At 37.1% G+C, this 18,178-nt stretch overlaps 1 protein-coding gene across 2 annotated transcripts in view; it reads right to left on the bottom strand.

The window, feature by feature from the left end:
- syt7a (synaptotagmin VIIa) overlaps nt 1-18,178 on the bottom strand; it is a 126,095-nt gene that overhangs the window by 57,823 nt on the left and 50,094 nt on the right. For both annotated transcript variants that reach the window (XM_084095764.1, XM_084095765.1), the window contains exon 2: nt 11,345-11,448. In XM_084095764.1, coding sequence (XP_083951890.1) covers nt 11,345-11,448 — 104 coding nt within the window. The remainder of the gene's footprint in view (nt 1-11,344; nt 11,449-18,178) is intronic.

Here is an 18,178-nt window from a genome sequence, read left to right as displayed (position 1 = left end):
CATATCATAATGATGGTAATATCATGGTACTCTGATAAATACTATGGTATTCGATACTGAAAGTATTTCAAAGAATACAATAGTATTCCCATCACTGGTCCAATGAACTAAAGAACATGGTCATACCATGGTACTTCTCTGTAAGGTTAATATTCTGTGATTCACCAGGAGACAGAATTCAATTAGCAATTTAAATCACATTGAAATCAATACACTAATTAAAGAAAACACCTTGACACAAAATGACATGTAAGAACGACATAGAAATGCATGAACATGAACAACTAGATGTCCTCAAAGGCTGATTCAGTATTTTAATACATACATGTTGCTTATATACTGCAACTAAACTTTTTTTAAATAAATTAATTAATGCTTAAAACAAAAATGCAATATTGATAATAAAATTATTATATTTTTAAATTATTGAAAATTTTTTAATAATTTAAGATGCATATATTAATCTGAAATATAAATGTAAATCTATTAAAAATTCTTAAGAAATATAAAAAATGTATTTTAAAAATTCTCTGAAATCCCTTAATATTCAATGCAATTGTAAAACAAGGCAAAACTCCAGATGAAGAACATGATTTCTGGACTATATGCAGCATTTCCTTGATATGCAGCCAAGCATTTGTGCACACATGCAAACTACGTTGAGAATAATGTGTGATTTGTAAATATCTGAGATTGAAAACCCTCTCTCTCACACACACACACACACACACACACACACACACACACAGAGAGTACTTACAGGCTGCAGTTTCTGGGTAAGTAGTCGCAGTTTTTGACAGACAAGAACAAGCTATCAAAGGAAACTCATCTGTCATCAACTGTATCATGAAATTTTCACAGAGAAAGAGATGAGAGCGAAACAAAACATGAGAGAGAGAGAGCGAGAGAGGAAGAGTGTAGGAGGAGGAGGGGTTTGAAAAAGAAGTGGGGATGAAAAGTGAGGGAGGAGAGGACGCCGCTGATGATTGAGACAAGCGGAGGAAGCGACAGCTCGCCAACTGTGAGGCTCGGGGGGGAATGAGTGACAGCGGTCCCTGGGGGTCTGTGTGTGTGTGTGTGTGTGTGTGTGTGTGTGTCAAGAATCGAGAATGAGAGTCAGAAATGTGCATTCAGTACCATGACTCGCTCTGAGCAAAGACACAAACGTACAAACGCTGTTACACACACATGGCTACAGGCAAAGACATCAGAAAGAGCTTCGGTCCAACAGACACACAGTGGCCGTACACAAACTCTCTCTCTCTCTTTCGCTCGTTCTATCTTTGGCTGGAAAGCTCAAGAGGGCAGCGCTGTCATATATCTCCATATATTCTCCACTTCTTTTATCGTTTCTTTGTCTTCTCCAGCTTTATTCATCTCTCTCCAGCTTGGGCTTCAAACGTGCCTTCTTCTCTCTTTCTCTCTCAGATTTCAAAGTTCTTTATGGGAGTGACTTTCCTACACACCGCTCAGTGTTTCCCGTCCATCAATATGAAAACAAAAAATAAAGTCAATAACAGAAAAAATAATGTCCAAGATGTTTACCAATTTATATAAAAAAACAACAATAAAAAAATAAATAAAAATATAAAATATTTCTTCATAAAAATAAAATAAAACAATACAAATATTTAAATAAAAAATAAAACAATAAAAATTTTAATTCTATATAATAAACATTTTTATAATTTTTTTAATAAATCATAAAAAAAAATGTTTTATAAAAAATAAAATAAAAAACAAAAAACAAAGTAGCCTGCATTATAATAAACTAAAAAATTATATAAAAATAAAATATAACAAACAAAATATTGCAGCAATATCTCTTCTCTGATGACGTGTTACTGGCGTGAGGGCGGGGCAACCTGTCACTCACATGATATCGACCAATAGCAAACCACAACCATCCAATCAATTCCCGATGGACAAGATAAAGCTCCGCCCTACATTTGTTCTTGTTTGAGAAGCCGTTTCACTCAGATATACGTCACAATAGGGAAGAAAAGACTATTGCAACTTCTGTTTCATGCAATTTTTTCATTCAATTCAATTTAAACATAATGAGATGCGCATAATAAAGTCAAGTGACAACAAAACTGAACATGGCATCTGTGTGTTACTGTAGCTTAATTAAACATGCAATGTCCGTGCTCAGCTTAAACTTTAGTTTAAAAGACCTTCAGACAATGCGGCACCAAAAATATGTTCTCCTAACATCGTGAGAACGTTTATCAAATGCAAATGAGATCATAAGGAAGTCCTATTAACATTATTTTAGGATCATTCGACTGTTCTAACATTTACTCAACATTTAAATACCGTTAAGCCAAAGGTTAGTGAACACTCCCCGTTAATAATAGTATAATGTTGTTTTAAATGGAGCACTAATGTACTTTAATTGATTAGAGGGAGAGAGAGAGAGAGAGAGAGAGAGAGAGAGAGAGAGAGAGAGAGAGAGAGAGAGAGAGAGAGAGAGAATTCACAACCACAGTTTAGTGTGTTAGTATTGATGTCACCTTCAATCAACCTAATAGCACATAAATGATGATTATAAAAATCCACTTGATAACAAACATCCAGCAACGCACACACACACACACACACACACACACACACACACACACACACACACACACACACATCCTACTTCATACACACAATTACTATCAATTGCTGGAAGAAGCTCTTGATTAAACCGCAGCCAATCAGACCGAAGCACCAATCAGAAGTTAACGAGTGATGTGAGGAGAGAGAGGCGGAGCCGGCGTCATTAGAAGAACTCAAGGCCACCATAGGGTGTAATACTAATCAAATACTACATACTATTGTGAAAATAGAATTGTATACAGCAAATATTGTATTATGCAAATACATTAGTCAATACAGTATCCCGCAATGCAATGTACCTGACCTTTTACTTGCAGTGTGACGCATGAACCAGAAATGACGTGAAATGCCATTTTTTCACATCATCTTTACTTGACTAATTGATCTGATTATTTTAATGCTATTTTTAAACAAAACCGAATTTAATTTAAGCTGCAAAATGGGCGCAAAATTCGCAAAATTATTTCCAAAATGGACGGAACTAGTAAAAATAAACATGCACATAGAGTTCATGTGACAAAAAAACTTACACACGGTACCATGTTACTTATGCATTTATATATATATATATAACAATATGCATTAAGTAATGATAAATGTTTCAAAAAGTAGAAACAATTATCATTACATAATACATTCTCTTTCATATACTATCTTAAATAATATACAGTATATTATGCTAGGTCTATAATACCTAGAGAACGTGATCCGTCAGCATTCCCATTCATCTTATTACTCACTCTAGTTATTAGATTCATTTTTTTTATTGGAAATCACAGAGCAAAATGAAGTGCACTACACTTCATCTGCAGTGTGACAACAATAACATGCCACATATTATAGGCTCTCACAGAAGCAAAATCTGATTCAACCCTACTGATACTAGCCTTGCGCACTACTTAGGGTGGACAGTATTGCTGCGTCCGAATATGCCTACACACATACTATATAAGCAGGTGAAAAAACGTGAGCATTCGACAGACACTACTATCCCATGAGGCCACAGGAGAGGATTTTTACAAATGGAGGTGAAGCGAAGCGAATACATTTGAATTCATTCACACTACACACATTCATAATGTACTTTTTTTATTCCCCCTGTAGTCAATCATTTTATTCCTTAAAACTCATCTTTGATCACCAAAATAACATTTAAAATGTTTTCCTTGAATTAAACTTATTCATGCCTTAAAGGTGTGGTTGAGTATGATTTCACTGTTCTAACTTTAGTTAGTGTGTAATGTTGCTGTTTGAGCATAAACAACATCTGCAAAGTTACAACGCTCAAAGTTCAAAGCAAAGGGAGATTTTTGCTTTTAAAGAAATTGTTTTTTAAGGACTGGTAGGGACTACACAACGACATTCCTCCTGGGTTAGTGACATCACCAACCCTAGAATTTACATAAACCACGCCCCCAGAACACGCAGTCCATGTTGAGAAGAGGAAGAGTTGTTGTAATCGAGCACATTTGTGAGTCAGCTCAAACTACAGTATAGCATCCGTCTTTTCACATGCAATAGAAAGTCACTCTGTGTGCATCTCACAACAGTTCCTATACGAGCGATTTATAGATTATCATGACAGAATATGCTAATTGAAGATAGTTAACTCCACATCAGCAACATAAATTCATCAACTAACCATTCAGAGACGTCCTGTTGCATTCTACGTGTTGTCACTTCTTCTTGAGTCTCTTCATCTTTGTCTGACTCCGTTTAAACATAAAAGGCAGAACAGTTTCTGTCATTTTAGTGTGTGTCTGCGTGAGGTAATCGGAGGTGCTAACGCACGAGCTCTTGAAACCCCGCCCTCTGTGTCGGGAAAAGCAGCTCATTTGCATTTAAAGGAACAGACACTAAACGGTGCGTTTTTGCTAACCCTAAAAAAGTGACAACTTTAACATGCTATATAAAAATATCTGTGCGGTATTTTGAGTTAAAACTTCACACACACACTCTGGGGACATCAGAGATTTATTTTACATATTGTGAAAATGTATTCATTATACCACCCCTTTAAAACAGCTTGAATGCAACTCTACACCCTTGCCTCATTTAGTATACGCGGCTCTATGAATATGCAAATAAGCACCGCCTCCACTCACTCACACCAGCTCAGTGTTTTTGAGACTGTCTTTGGTTCACTGCAGATTTAAAGAGAAAATACTCAGCAATGGTGTTGACTTATGGATTTGCACATGGTTTGTCTTAAAGCATATTAAAAACACCACATAGACATATAAACATTAAAAACTTGATTTTCACCACAGGGGGACTTTAACGATTCAAACCAAATGTAGTACCTACTATACAGTATGTGATTTTGGAAGCAGCTTATGTGAATTAGAACATAGTTTAACTTCTAAAGGGAAATTAATCATTTCCAGTCACAAATCCAGCAGTCTCTTTCTCTTCATTAATAGAAAAAATAGTGCCAGGAGAAGCGTCTGCTATATCAAAAAGTGGCGTACAGAACAAGAGGTCTTCTTCAACCCCAAGACAGGATGTAATTATCCCAGCACTTCTCACACACACACACACACACACACACACACACACACACACACTTCCATACAGCCTCAGCAGACTTCATTAAGGATTTAATACCAATCTGCTTGACCCCACGACACCTAGTCATGACGCAGGGGAACCTGTAAGTCCGGCTGACTCACAAAGAGAGCGAGACAGATTGACTTGACTCATCCGCTGCGGGTGGAAACCAGTGACATACTCAAAGTCAACATAGCGTTCACATCCTATTCCTAATATAAAAACTGATGTACACGGTGGTGTCAGAATAGAGTAAATCACCTTTAGAAATCAACTTAGGATAAATTACATCATTACACCAGTAGGTGGCGATAAGTGACTGATAAAAATGTACTTGTCATTGAATCATTCATTCAAAGACTGATTCAGATTAATTAAATATTATTAACATTTTGCCAGAACCTCTAGTAAATTAGCCCACATGTTATTTTGTTAAGTTGTCTATTCGCAATAGTGGGAGAATTGTGATCTTTATTTGAAATGTGATTCTCAATTTGTGCAGCTCTCTCTCTCTCTCTCTCTCTCTCTCTCTCTCTCTCTCTCTCTCTCTCTCAGTCTATCTCTCTCTCTCTCTGTCTATCTCTCTCTCAGTCTCCCTCTCTCTCTCTCTCAGTCTATCTCTCTCTCTCTCTCTCTCTCTCTCTCTCTCTCTCTCTCAGTCTATCTCTCTCTCTCTCTCTCTCTGTCTATCTCTCTCTCAGTCTCCCTCTCTCTCTCTCTCTCTGTCTCTCTCTCTCTCTCTCTCTCTCTCTCTATATATATATATATACAGTATATAGTACAAAAATTAAAAACTTTTTAAAGTTTTACTTTTTACACGTTAAATTGCTAATTAAAATAACTTTTTTCTTTACAACACTAAATATACAAGAAGCTGGGAATTATACAACTCAACAAATTAACTATTGCTGATTAGTTTAATTAACATTATTACTGATGATTTCAAGCTTTCAAGTGCTGCAAAATCAGAGCTCCAAAAAGACTGCAGTTTCTGTCTGGGTCTCTGAAACAGACACACAAGTACTAATTAAAGGCCAGTGCTGATTAGTAAATCTATAGAGGTTCTTAACGAGTCTTTGAGGAAGAGTAAATGGGTTGTGTTCAAAAAGCAGGCCACAGGCCGGCCAACGGTTACATCTCTAACAAACGCCTTTCATTGCTGCGTAATAAAACTATGTTTTAACGGCACAATTCAATGAAACAGATACATACTGAAAAAAAAAGTGTGCATGTGCATTTTGTAGAGTTTCATATTTAATACATACACCTCTTATGATAGTGAGAATATGAAACTCGAAATTGAGGAGAGAAAAAAAATTGGTGGAGATGCTGATATTTATATTTTTTATAAAAAGATGAATAGCTTGTATTGTAAATCAATGGGAACTTTTTAACAGTGTAGCAGACTTACATAAAAGGAATATAATATTCTATAATTCTATAACTTCATAGAATTACCACAACTCCAAAGCCCTCAAAAGTCAAAGTTCTCAATATGAACTCAATATGATCTCAACATGTTACATACATGTATACCTCTATTGATTTTCTAAACTAGTAGACACATCTGAGATTAAGTTACTTGAATAAAGCATAACTATATCTCCTGAGCTACTAAAAAACAACCTTTGAGTAATGAAATGCTCCCGTGGGAATGTCTAGCAGAATATGAAAATATTGAGCGCAAAAAAAGCCATTAATAATTCTGTTGTCCCGTTTGTCCTTGAATGAACAGTGTGTGATGTATCTGCGTCTCACTCTCGTTACACTCGTCTGTCTGAAACTCTTCCTGTAGAAGTCGCAACCCGATCGCTCCACATGGACCCGCAACTTCATCCACCCAGCGGACCTACAGTACAGATCAACCCAAGCTTTCACATTCTGAACATGCTTGTTCTCTCCGCTGGAGAAATCAGAAATGTTGCATTGGCAACTAACTGAAATAAGTTTGCAGTTGAAGCACTAAAATTAATAACTGGAATTAAATGAAATCTAAAATGCAACTAAAACAAACTAAAACACTGAAATGAAATTAAAGTCAACCTAAATTGTAATAATAATGACAAAAGCACATCAAAATTATTTTTATTTAAATATGAAAATTGAAAATATAACAATATACTCATTCAAAATATTAATACAAACTAGTGCTGTCAAATCGATTAATTGCGATTAATCGATTTGACAGCACTAGTTTGTATTAATATTTTAATTAATAATTAAATATTATAGACAGATTCATTAAATATTATAGATTATTAATAATTATAGACAGACAATAATTTTGATGTGCTTTTGTCATTATTATTACAATTTAGGTTGACTTTAATTTCATCTAACTTTTATGTTAGATGCGATTAATCGCGATTAATTGATTTGACAGCACTAGTTTATATTAATATATTGAAACATAAAAGTTTGTAAGTATACATAATATGTGTGTGTGTATAGTGTGTGTGTATGTATACACACACACATACATACACAATTTATATATATTTACAAACTTTTATGTTAGATGCGATTAATTTGACAGCAACTAAAATAACATTGATTGTGACTCGTTTAATTGCACACACACACACACACACACACACACACACACACACACACACACACACACACACACACACACACATATTCTGGTAACATACTGTTAGTCTTCTTTTAACACACATCCAACTAGCCGCTCAATTTAACTTAATGTTACTTGCAAAGGTGACCCGAGTGTAATGAGGCAGAGACAGGAGCAGCTTCCTGCTGAACTGAGGTCATTTCCTGTTAAAGCTAATGAACACGAAGTCACAAAGAGTTCTGAGCACAAAACACACACATTTACTTAGCAATCACCATAATATATATATAAAAAAATCAGTCTAAGATGGTTTGCTGGCCTTAGACAGCAATTTTAACATGAATCTGGCCTGCTCGCTGGTTTTAGAGAGATTTTCAAAGCTAGACCAACTGAACACAAGCATGACTAAGCTGGGAGACCACCTTTAACAAGCTAAGACCACCTTTAACAAGCTAAGACCACCTAAGACCACCTTTAACAAGCTAAGACCACCTTTAACAAGCTAAGACCACCTAAGACCACCTTTAACAAGCTAAGACCACCTTTAACAAGCTAAGACCACCTAAGACCACCTTTAACAAGCTAAGACCACCTTTAAGATGTTTGTGTTCTGTCTTCCTCATTTATGAATGAACTGCTCGTTTTAAAATCTTCCTGGTCTACTTACAATGCTTATGATAACTTTTCATTAATAAGTAAATCCACTTCACCAGCCAATTACTCTTCGACATCGATGCCATCAAAATATACAGAGCTACCGCAAAAAAACGAAGTTAAAACACAAAATTCTAAAGAAAGCTGTGTGCTTGTTTCTCTGGCGCATTAGCTCTGTTGTAGACTTCATAACTACAGACTAAGCATATAAGCAAATAAATAAACACCATTTACATCATTTATGACTTTTTTTTTTTTTTACCTTTGAGGGCATCCCAGAAAGAAGGTCTCCAAAGTATAGCAAAGTAAACACACATAGAAATTCTCTCCCTCAAGCACACACACACACACAGCCTGGTTTATGCTGGTATAATGCTGGTCTAATATCATAAGCATAATCATAAGCAGTTTGTTTAATAACAGGGGTTATGAGAATAGCTTTCAATGGGACAGTTAATAATGACTTAATAATGAAAGTTCAAAGCTGAAAGTTACTGTTTTTAAAGACTTTAATGCCTATTTGGAAAGTCACATATGTCAAATTCCAGCTATCAGTCACTGATCAAGTGCCCAACTAAACGGAACACTAATCACCATAATGGTGACTTAAACTGATTATGGTAATACTGTTTTTGGAGTTGTTTAATCATCCTCTGGTGAGATATTGATTGTATTGGCAGTTGATTTCATCTAAGGCTGTGGCTATAAGTAAGTTGTAGTTGTTTTTGCTCATCTCTTTTCTTTTTTTCTGCTCTTGTTGTTCCTCTTATCTTCAGTGATTCTGCTTGTTAAGTGCAGGTGTTCATCACTAATGCTCAATCATCACTTGTAACCGCAACATTGATTCAGTGTAACTTTTACTCTTTAATCTATAGATTGGGACCATATGAAAACTGAGCAGTGTTTGGATTTTACAGTGTAAACATGTAACCAGCAACACACATTTTTCTTTATTAAATATTTTATTAAAATTTATTTGGAAAATTGTCTTGGTCTTTAACTACGAACACACACTAAGAAGCGTGATATTTAACACATACATGAGTTTTGCTGGGATCATACAAGCACCCAAAAGACAACATATGCTGGTCCACCAGCAACCAGCATCCCAAGCTGGTCCCAGTGTGCAAAACATACCATATGCTGGTAAACAGCAATGTATACTTATTAGTATGCATGTGCACATACTCACAAACCAAAACCCACACACGCACGCACAGGTTCAGAGGGCATATATGAGCTCAATGACCTCGTGACACCAGCTGTGATGTCCTGTGGTCAGTCTTCTGGGAGGAATGAGGTCAAAGACTACATACAGTTGTGTTTGAGGATATTTACGATTCTGCGTCCGTGTGAGATCTCCCGGCATGTTCAACTAAGTATTTCGCTTCTGGTGGAATAAAAGGGAAATTATTCTTTTACTTTGAAACACCATTCAGGTCACTCAAGGTTGTTCCAATCAGCGCTGCCATTTAAAAGTCTGAACAGTGGCCGTGAGGATGAAATTATACGTCGTTGTTTTCAGCCTGGAGAAAACCCTTTTGGCTGCTTACAGTATGTGTGATATTAAACACTAACAAATGTGACCATGATCAATCAAAATACAATAAACTGAAATACATTTAGAAGAGGTGAGTGGTGCTTGTCTGTTCTGGTGGTTGCCAGATCACAACACATGCATGCAAACACAAGCACATGCATTCTTTATAAGGCTGTGTCACTCTCTGGGGTTCACACACCATCGTACATGTACTGTATGCCACATATCGGGAATCAATTAGCTTTGACTCACGAATACGAGCCAAATAAACGGGTCAGTTAAGAGCCGTGCGGCGCGGATCCACTCCATCTGTCTAATGAGCCGCGTGACCATCCTAATCAATTAGCCTTTACATCGATTAATCGGTATGGAGGCCACCTCCTCATTATTTCATGAATTTTATCATTTCTCCTAGACAGCAATGAGACCTAACGGAAAGCAATCGAGTTTCTTGCTTCTCAGATGTTTCAGAGGAAACACATTAATCTCACATCTCACAAGAGAGCTTAACAATGTCTCAAACTCTAGATTTGCCAAGATACAATCTTGCAATCAAAAGATATCTCAAAATAACCTAAAATATTTCTCATCAAAGACCAAATTATCTGAGCTTCTATCCACATTCATTTTATAGCTCAATACTATTACTGTTATCCTTCTATTAACTCATTTTTATTTGCTTTTGAGGAGAAACATCTTGAGGAGAAGACCTCCAATATAGAGGACCTTTTATGCCCTTGCTGTTGTTTTTTGGGCTCTACTAGAATAGGTTTTCTTGCTTGAATGTTCATTATTTTTCCCATATTCTCCATTGTTGCAGCTCCTCTCTTCCCAGTCTGTCAGTAACGCTCTGTTTAGTTCCTGTCTCTATGAAGCTCCTCCTTCTGAAAAGCACACTGTGATCTGATTGGTCGGCTGGATCAGTGTGTTGTGATTGGTCAGTGTTTGGGAAGTGTCCGTCCCCTTTCCATAACCTCCAGTTTCAACACACTACTAACTAACTCAACCAGGCCCCGCCCCTTTATTCTGCATGAATTATTTAAATGAGGAATATTGTGACGTGTTCGTTCCCGGACGAAACTCAAGACTACAATGGAGGTGTTTCAGGGAGTTCAGAAACACTGACACTGATATAGAGAATAACTTTGGACTTTGGAAACCTTTTTCATGCTCATACAGCAACAATCACACACTAAAGAAATTAGTAAAAAAGCATAATAGGTCCTCTTTAATTCTCCCAGGCCATGCAACTTTTAAGCAGTAAAATATTAAATCTGTCCTGTAATAGAAAGGCCAGAAACATTCAAGCTACACAAATGTACATCCAAACGTTTGGTCAGCGCATTACTAAAGTGCCGCCCAGTTGTACAAACAAAATGCATGTACAGGACCGTCTTAAAGTGTAGTGTGTAACTCACCAGCTTGCGTTGACACCATTTACACACGCCGCAGAGAGCAACCAGCCAAACACCACACACGGTCACCGCCAACGACACCAGCAGCACGCTCAAAGAGAAGGAGCCTGTGAAACACACACACACACACAGTTAATATCTGAGAGGACGGGGAACAGTCTGACATTTACACTGACCAGAGTTTATGAAGTCTCTGAAGTCCTAAAGAAGGATCAATAGCTTTCACGATGGGAGCAAATGTGACTGTAGAGCGAAATCAGAAAGGGGAGAAAAAAGACATTTGGAGAGGGAAAGATGTCATAATCATTTATTAACAAACAAGTATTCATTACTTCAATGAGCTCATTGTTTCTGCATTAAATTATTGCATTGTTTAAATTAATAGCTTTTTCGCTAACTGTGATTTTGTATATGTGCATTTCTGAAATACAGTCACCTCTGATAACAGATCACTCTAAATTGTAATGTGGATTTTCTGTAAAGCTGCTTTGAAATGATGTGTATTGTGAAAAGCGCTATACAAATACATGTGAATTGAATTGAATTGAAAAGAGGGAGAGATATGCCACTAAAGTTTTCTTCAGATATAAAGTGTGAGATGAGTTGAGCCCAAAAACATACTATATGCGAGTGTGACGCAGATTTCAATCCACGACACGTGCTGCTCAAGCACCTGCACTTTTGGTCTCTCTAATTTTATATTTGAGTTATTATTTAAATTTGGCCCATGGCATCAATTCTCAATTAAGTGTGTGCCCAAAAACTGCATTAAGATCTAACTCTGTGAGAGCACTCGAGCATCTCTTCTGCATCCCTCCTCACAGCCATCAAATCGAGCGGAACGCGTTCACTGCTGACAGCAGGTAACAATACTGTTTACCATAAGCTTCACATTGTTTGTCACTGCTGTCAAATTAAATCACTCCTACAATATCTACATAGAGCCAGCATTGGCTTAAAATAGTCAAGAGCCCTTCATTAAAGCAACACCAAAGCACTTTTCCTCTTCAGTCCCCCTACAGGTTGGAAGCGGAATTGTTCATTACCGCTGTCGTAAATAATTTAGCCTACCGTCGCACGCACGCTATTTGTTTGGAATGAACGATGTCCACAAGGTAGAGTATGTTGCATGATTTTATGAAAGTATGATGTATTGCGACATCAGAAACGAAGAAAAACTAAATAATGACTATTGTAACGCTTGCCGTAAAGCAAGTCAAATTTGTAGTTTCTTATCTCTCATTCGAACTACAGAAACGCGACCCGATCTGGCAAACTTGCATAGTGTGGTTATAGCAGATATAGGGCTGCAAAGCGAATCCAGAAGTGCCGTTCACCCTGTTACGACTTGATGAACCACTGAAATCATTTTGGAAACATTATTTTAAGGTAAAAAATAATCTTTAGTGTTGCTTTAAAAGTAGGATAGGCAATTTCGGATAGGCTTGCAATACAAGCTAGCTTTGTAAGCATGAGATCCCATTATGGGAAGCGCGCGAGCCAGACGGGATTTAAACTTTGTCGACTGAAGACCCAAGTTTGGTTTGAACGTTCTCTCACCGTTCCTGATTTCTTGTGTCTCGTGGCTTTCAGAACAGAAATTAAAGTATGTTTTTCCGCCGTCTCTGGTCACGTTCATATGTAAATTTGCGCGAGCTTATTTCATCTATTAGATCGAAACATCTGGGGGAAAAAAACATACATTTATCCACCTATAGACCCTCCCCTCAAAGAAATCAGGACAGAAGTGGTTGAAAGTGGACAAACGGGAATGTGTCCCTCGTCTACTCGTGATCCGATCGACCAAAATGCGTCTCAATACCAAAACAGAGTGTTTTTTAGTGCTTTGCCCCTGAATTCACTAGTTTACATTGACTATGCATTGTGTTTCAGAAGACAATGACACATGAAATCAAGCTTGCTAGGTTAGAAGCTTTCCGCAGTGGCATACATAATAATAACAAAGGAAATCATAGCGTAGAGTTTCGGGTATAACATGCACTCACTAGATCAGTTCTGAGGGCTGCAGATGTGAGACACACAGAGAGACAGACAGAACAAGACAGAGAGAGAGGGAGAGAGAGAGAGAGACAGGAATGAACCTGACAAAATATGATGAATGGACACATCTGCTGATGGAGGTGTAGGGAGGAGATGGAGGGATGGATGGATAGTCAAGGGGTAAAGAGAGTAAAAAATGATAAACGTTTAAGATTGATCTCCCCTGTGAACTGAAGGGACAAAGTGTGATGCACTCATGCAGTGTGTGTGTGTGTGTGTGTGTGTGTGTCCATATAGTACACAGGCTCTTTGATCTGCTATTCCAGCACAACCTTGTGAAATGAAAGCAGAATCAAACCATCAGAAAGAGCTTCTGTTCCACCTCAATAATGCCATTTTTTCATAACAGTCTTAATAATAGAAAAGATTTTGGAAAATAAAACTGGTGATTTTTAGTGTATATGTTCACACACACACACACACACACACGCACTCACGCACGCACGCACACACACACACACACACACACACACACACACTCACACACACACACACACACACACACACACTGTGTCCTAGCAGAGGACCCACAGTTGTAGTTCACAACATTAACTGTGAAAATGTTCCACTAACCACAAACAAACACAACATCAACACCTACATCTTTTAAACCATACAAACATATTCCTATCGAATGTTTTGTTCTTAGGCTATCTTTCTTTAAAACAAACGTTTTTGTATCTACATTCAGACATCTTGAGGTGCCCACATACTTTTGTATGTCGCTTTATCTCTCTCTCTTGTTGTTCCCTCAGTGCAGTTATAATCAGAAAGGATTGTGTCTTCTCTATCTCTTTCTTACAGACACACTCTCACACATACGAATATTACAAAACACTATTATGAAACGCCAGCTGACTTATTCTACAAACACCTCAGATGACTTTATGAACTGCAGTGAAATCAGTTTCTGAAACAGATCCACACGACACACCATCAGGAAAACACATTTCGCTAAAGTAAAGGGGAGTGTTTGGAATGGCGTCCTGGCATACTACTTTTACAGTATTTAGTATGTACAGTATACGGTGCACAGAATGTGAATTTTCTGAATGCATGGAATATGGTTGACCTACTGCATTTATTAAAATGCAGTGCACAATAAAATGCATCCCACAATGCAATGCACATGACTTCATGTTCCAGTTCAATTGTGGCAAATTAATCAGAAGCGACAACTACAGTTATTTTACATTTCTTTACTAAGTCATACAAGATGATTACATAATATGTATTGTTATTATTATTTTATTACATATTATTACATAATTATATATATTATACAATTTATTATTTAATATTATTATTGACACAAATATATGCACATAAAATTGTATTGTATATTATTATTTTATTTATTAAATTACATTATATTATTAATATTATTTACACAATTTTTTATAGTTTATTATATAATATTAATATTGTTGTTGACATTGACTATATATATATATATATATATATATATATATATATATATATATATATAATTTATTTTCATTAACAAAATATATACATATTTATATATAATTAAATATTATATTAATTATTGTTATATTAAAAATAATTATATTTAATTCAAAACCATATTAATTTCTGGTCATGATTGAAATAAATACATTTAAAAGATAAAAGATTATAGGTTAAATATATATATATATATATATCCTTGAGTCCTACAACAACATGATTACATGATATGAACACACACACACACACACACACACATACATACACATACATACACATACACATACACACATACATACACATACATATACACATACACAAACACATACACATACAGACACATACATATACATATACACATACACAAACACATACACATACAGACATACATACATACATACACACATACACACATACACACATACACATACATACACATACACATACACATACACATACACAAACACAAACACGTACACACACACACACACAGTATTATCTGTGTCTTTTATCAGAGTGTGTGTCAGTGTAATCGCTGCTGACCCCAGGGAGTCGAAGAGAGGAACGGGAGGATGAAGGAACGTCTGCGCCTCCGGTCAGGAGAGGAATACGGGTGATGAAATCTAAACCAGAGAAACAGTCCCCGGTGAAGGACACACACACTTATTTGTTCATCTAAATAGTGTGCAGTTAGCAGAACGAGACAGACGGAGGGCGATAAGGAGAAGTTTGGTTATTGTCTTCCGTCTGAAGATAGCGCTCCTCTCAGAGGGTCACCGCCTGTCCGCTTTATGCCAATATGATCTGTGAAATATTGAGGAAAAGTCTAGCTGTAATATATTACAGAAACCTCACAGACTGTAAATCTGCACCAATCACAGACGGACCGTATAAAACAGACAATAACTCGCTCTCCACCCTCTGAAGAGCAGAAATAACCCAAATCTCACAGCTTATTCGAAGAAATGCCAAACTTCACAGTGGAAAAGCGTAATAGGAAAGGCCACGGGAAATAAACAACATCTTTTTAATATCACAACAATAGGACGAATGTCACAAATATCCCCAAGTCATATTTCACCTCAAAATCAGAAGAATACTTCAGATATTAAAGATATTTTGAATTTGAGTTACTCTTTCAATTTCATTACAAAAGGAGACAGCTTCAGAATAGTTTTGTATTGTGATGTAAACATGGACCCAGCCAGAGATAGAGAAGAGTGGCTGGGATGGGGCGAGGAATACGCATGCGTGGTGGAAGAAGAATCAGAGGAAGATCAAGAGCTGTAGTCTCAGATGAGATCAGAGCTACTGTAATTGATCATGTAATAAATCATGGTCTCTCAATGAGAGAGGCTGGTCTGAGAGCGCAGCCAAATCTGCAACGCTCAACAGTGGCAGTTTTCCGGAAAACCAACAGGCAACTTGTATTCTGCAAGGGCATCTGACTGAGCTGCACATTACAGAAGTAAATGGAGCAAAGCCTCCAAACGCACTTGTGTGTAATTGACCGTTCGCAAAGACCCGCCCCCTTTAGTTACTGTTGCTATGTCCGACAAGCCACACCGCTCTCACGCCTCACCATGTTCTCACGCAGTGAAACACACACCGCGGAGCAGAGAGACTGACAACACACTGACAGACAGGACAGACCAGGTCACTTTTCATATGAAACAAGTCTCAACTTTCAAATTTGGTCATTTTTTAAAGAAATTTAAACAGTAAATACAGTTTTGTGGCTCTTTAATCTGTAGAGCCTCAGTTAAAGCTGCTCGTGAACCGATCATCTCTTCCTTCTAGTTCATTTATAGCATCAAATAAACATGAATGAACATCAGAAGGAGTGTTGTTTTAACCGCGGAAAGACGTCAGTACACTTCGTTTTTCAAGTTCAAATCCTCCAACGTTAATCTACTAACTCTCCTGACTGCTTTGTCGGACAAAAATGGCGGATTCGGCAGATGGTGGATTATGATAGGTCAGATAGCCTGTCAATCAAACTCCCTGTGAAAGGTCAATTGCTTTTGCATTTCTACTTAGGACTCGCCGTTACGTTGCCTTGTGGATTTATTTTAGAGAGTCATGGAGATTGAGGGCAGGCAAACACCCCACATTTTCATCTTTGTGGATGAGGCGGGTTTCAACCTGGCCAAAACACGGCGACGAGGAAGGAATGTGATTGGGAAGAGAGCCACAGTGGATGTCCAACCAACATCACAATGTGCGCAGCAATATCCACTGATGGACTGCTGTTTTTTTCAATTGCTATCATCCTTTTGTCCAACACAATTAGCACAACATCTGTTTGTCGTGACCATAACATTAACACAAAGTTTTCACACAAAACGCAGTCAATTACAGTTTTTTTCAATTGCTAACAAGCATTGTTCAATACTGAAACCACATTTTTAAAAACTCCTCACACATTCAGCGACACACAAGTGTATACGGACCAAACTGTGAATAATGTTTCATTGCTTTCAGACAAAATGCATTCAATCACCACATTTTTCAAAATCCACAAACACTTTTGTCATTCACACTCCACAAACTGCAAACAACTATATATTTGCAGGATATATTTCATATGCTAACATACTGCTTTCAAAACTGATAAAAGCACATTCAAATCAGAATGATGGCAAATTTCAAGCATTTCTGCTGTAATTATTTTGAAATATAGAAAATCTTAGCAGAAAATTAAATAATAATCATTCAAGCTAATTGCAATTTCAGCTCAAAGCCAACCCAGGTGTCTTGCTTTAGTCTCATTAACATGTTTTAGTAAAAGGGGATAGCTTGGAACTGATTTTGTTTGGAAATATGGATCACAGAAGACTGGTTGGTGGGGAAAGAGGAATGGTACGAGGGAGAGTGCGTGGAGGACAAAGGAGAGGAAGACCAAGAGCGGTGATATCTGAAAATAAGGAAATAAGGGCCACAATTATTGATCATGTTGTGACCATGGTCTCACTTTGAGAAAGGCCGGTCTAAGAGTGCAACCAAATCTGACCCGCTCAACAGTTGCGTCAATAGTACCAATTTTCCGGCAAAACAACAGGGGAGATGATACATATTACAGTACAATACAGTATGTCTAAATTTTGAAACCTATTACAATACAGTAATTGTTGTGTTTTAGGATCCAAAGGTTGCCTCAGAGAGGAGGAAGAAGCAGAATCTGACATGGTAATTGCCAACAATGCATTAAAACTACGGGAAATTTGTGATAGAGTGCTGGCAGACAATATCACTTTTGGAAATGTGAATATGGTCAGCACAACGACAATTGCAAGAGTCCTAGAG

Source organism: Abramis brama (genome assembly GCF_963993115.1).
Source record: "Abramis brama genome assembly, chromosome: 20".
In the NCBI taxonomy this organism is placed as follows: Eukaryota; Metazoa; Chordata; class Actinopteri; order Cypriniformes; family Leuciscidae; genus Abramis; species Abramis brama.
This window is presented reverse-complemented; position numbering and strand designations above follow the sequence as displayed.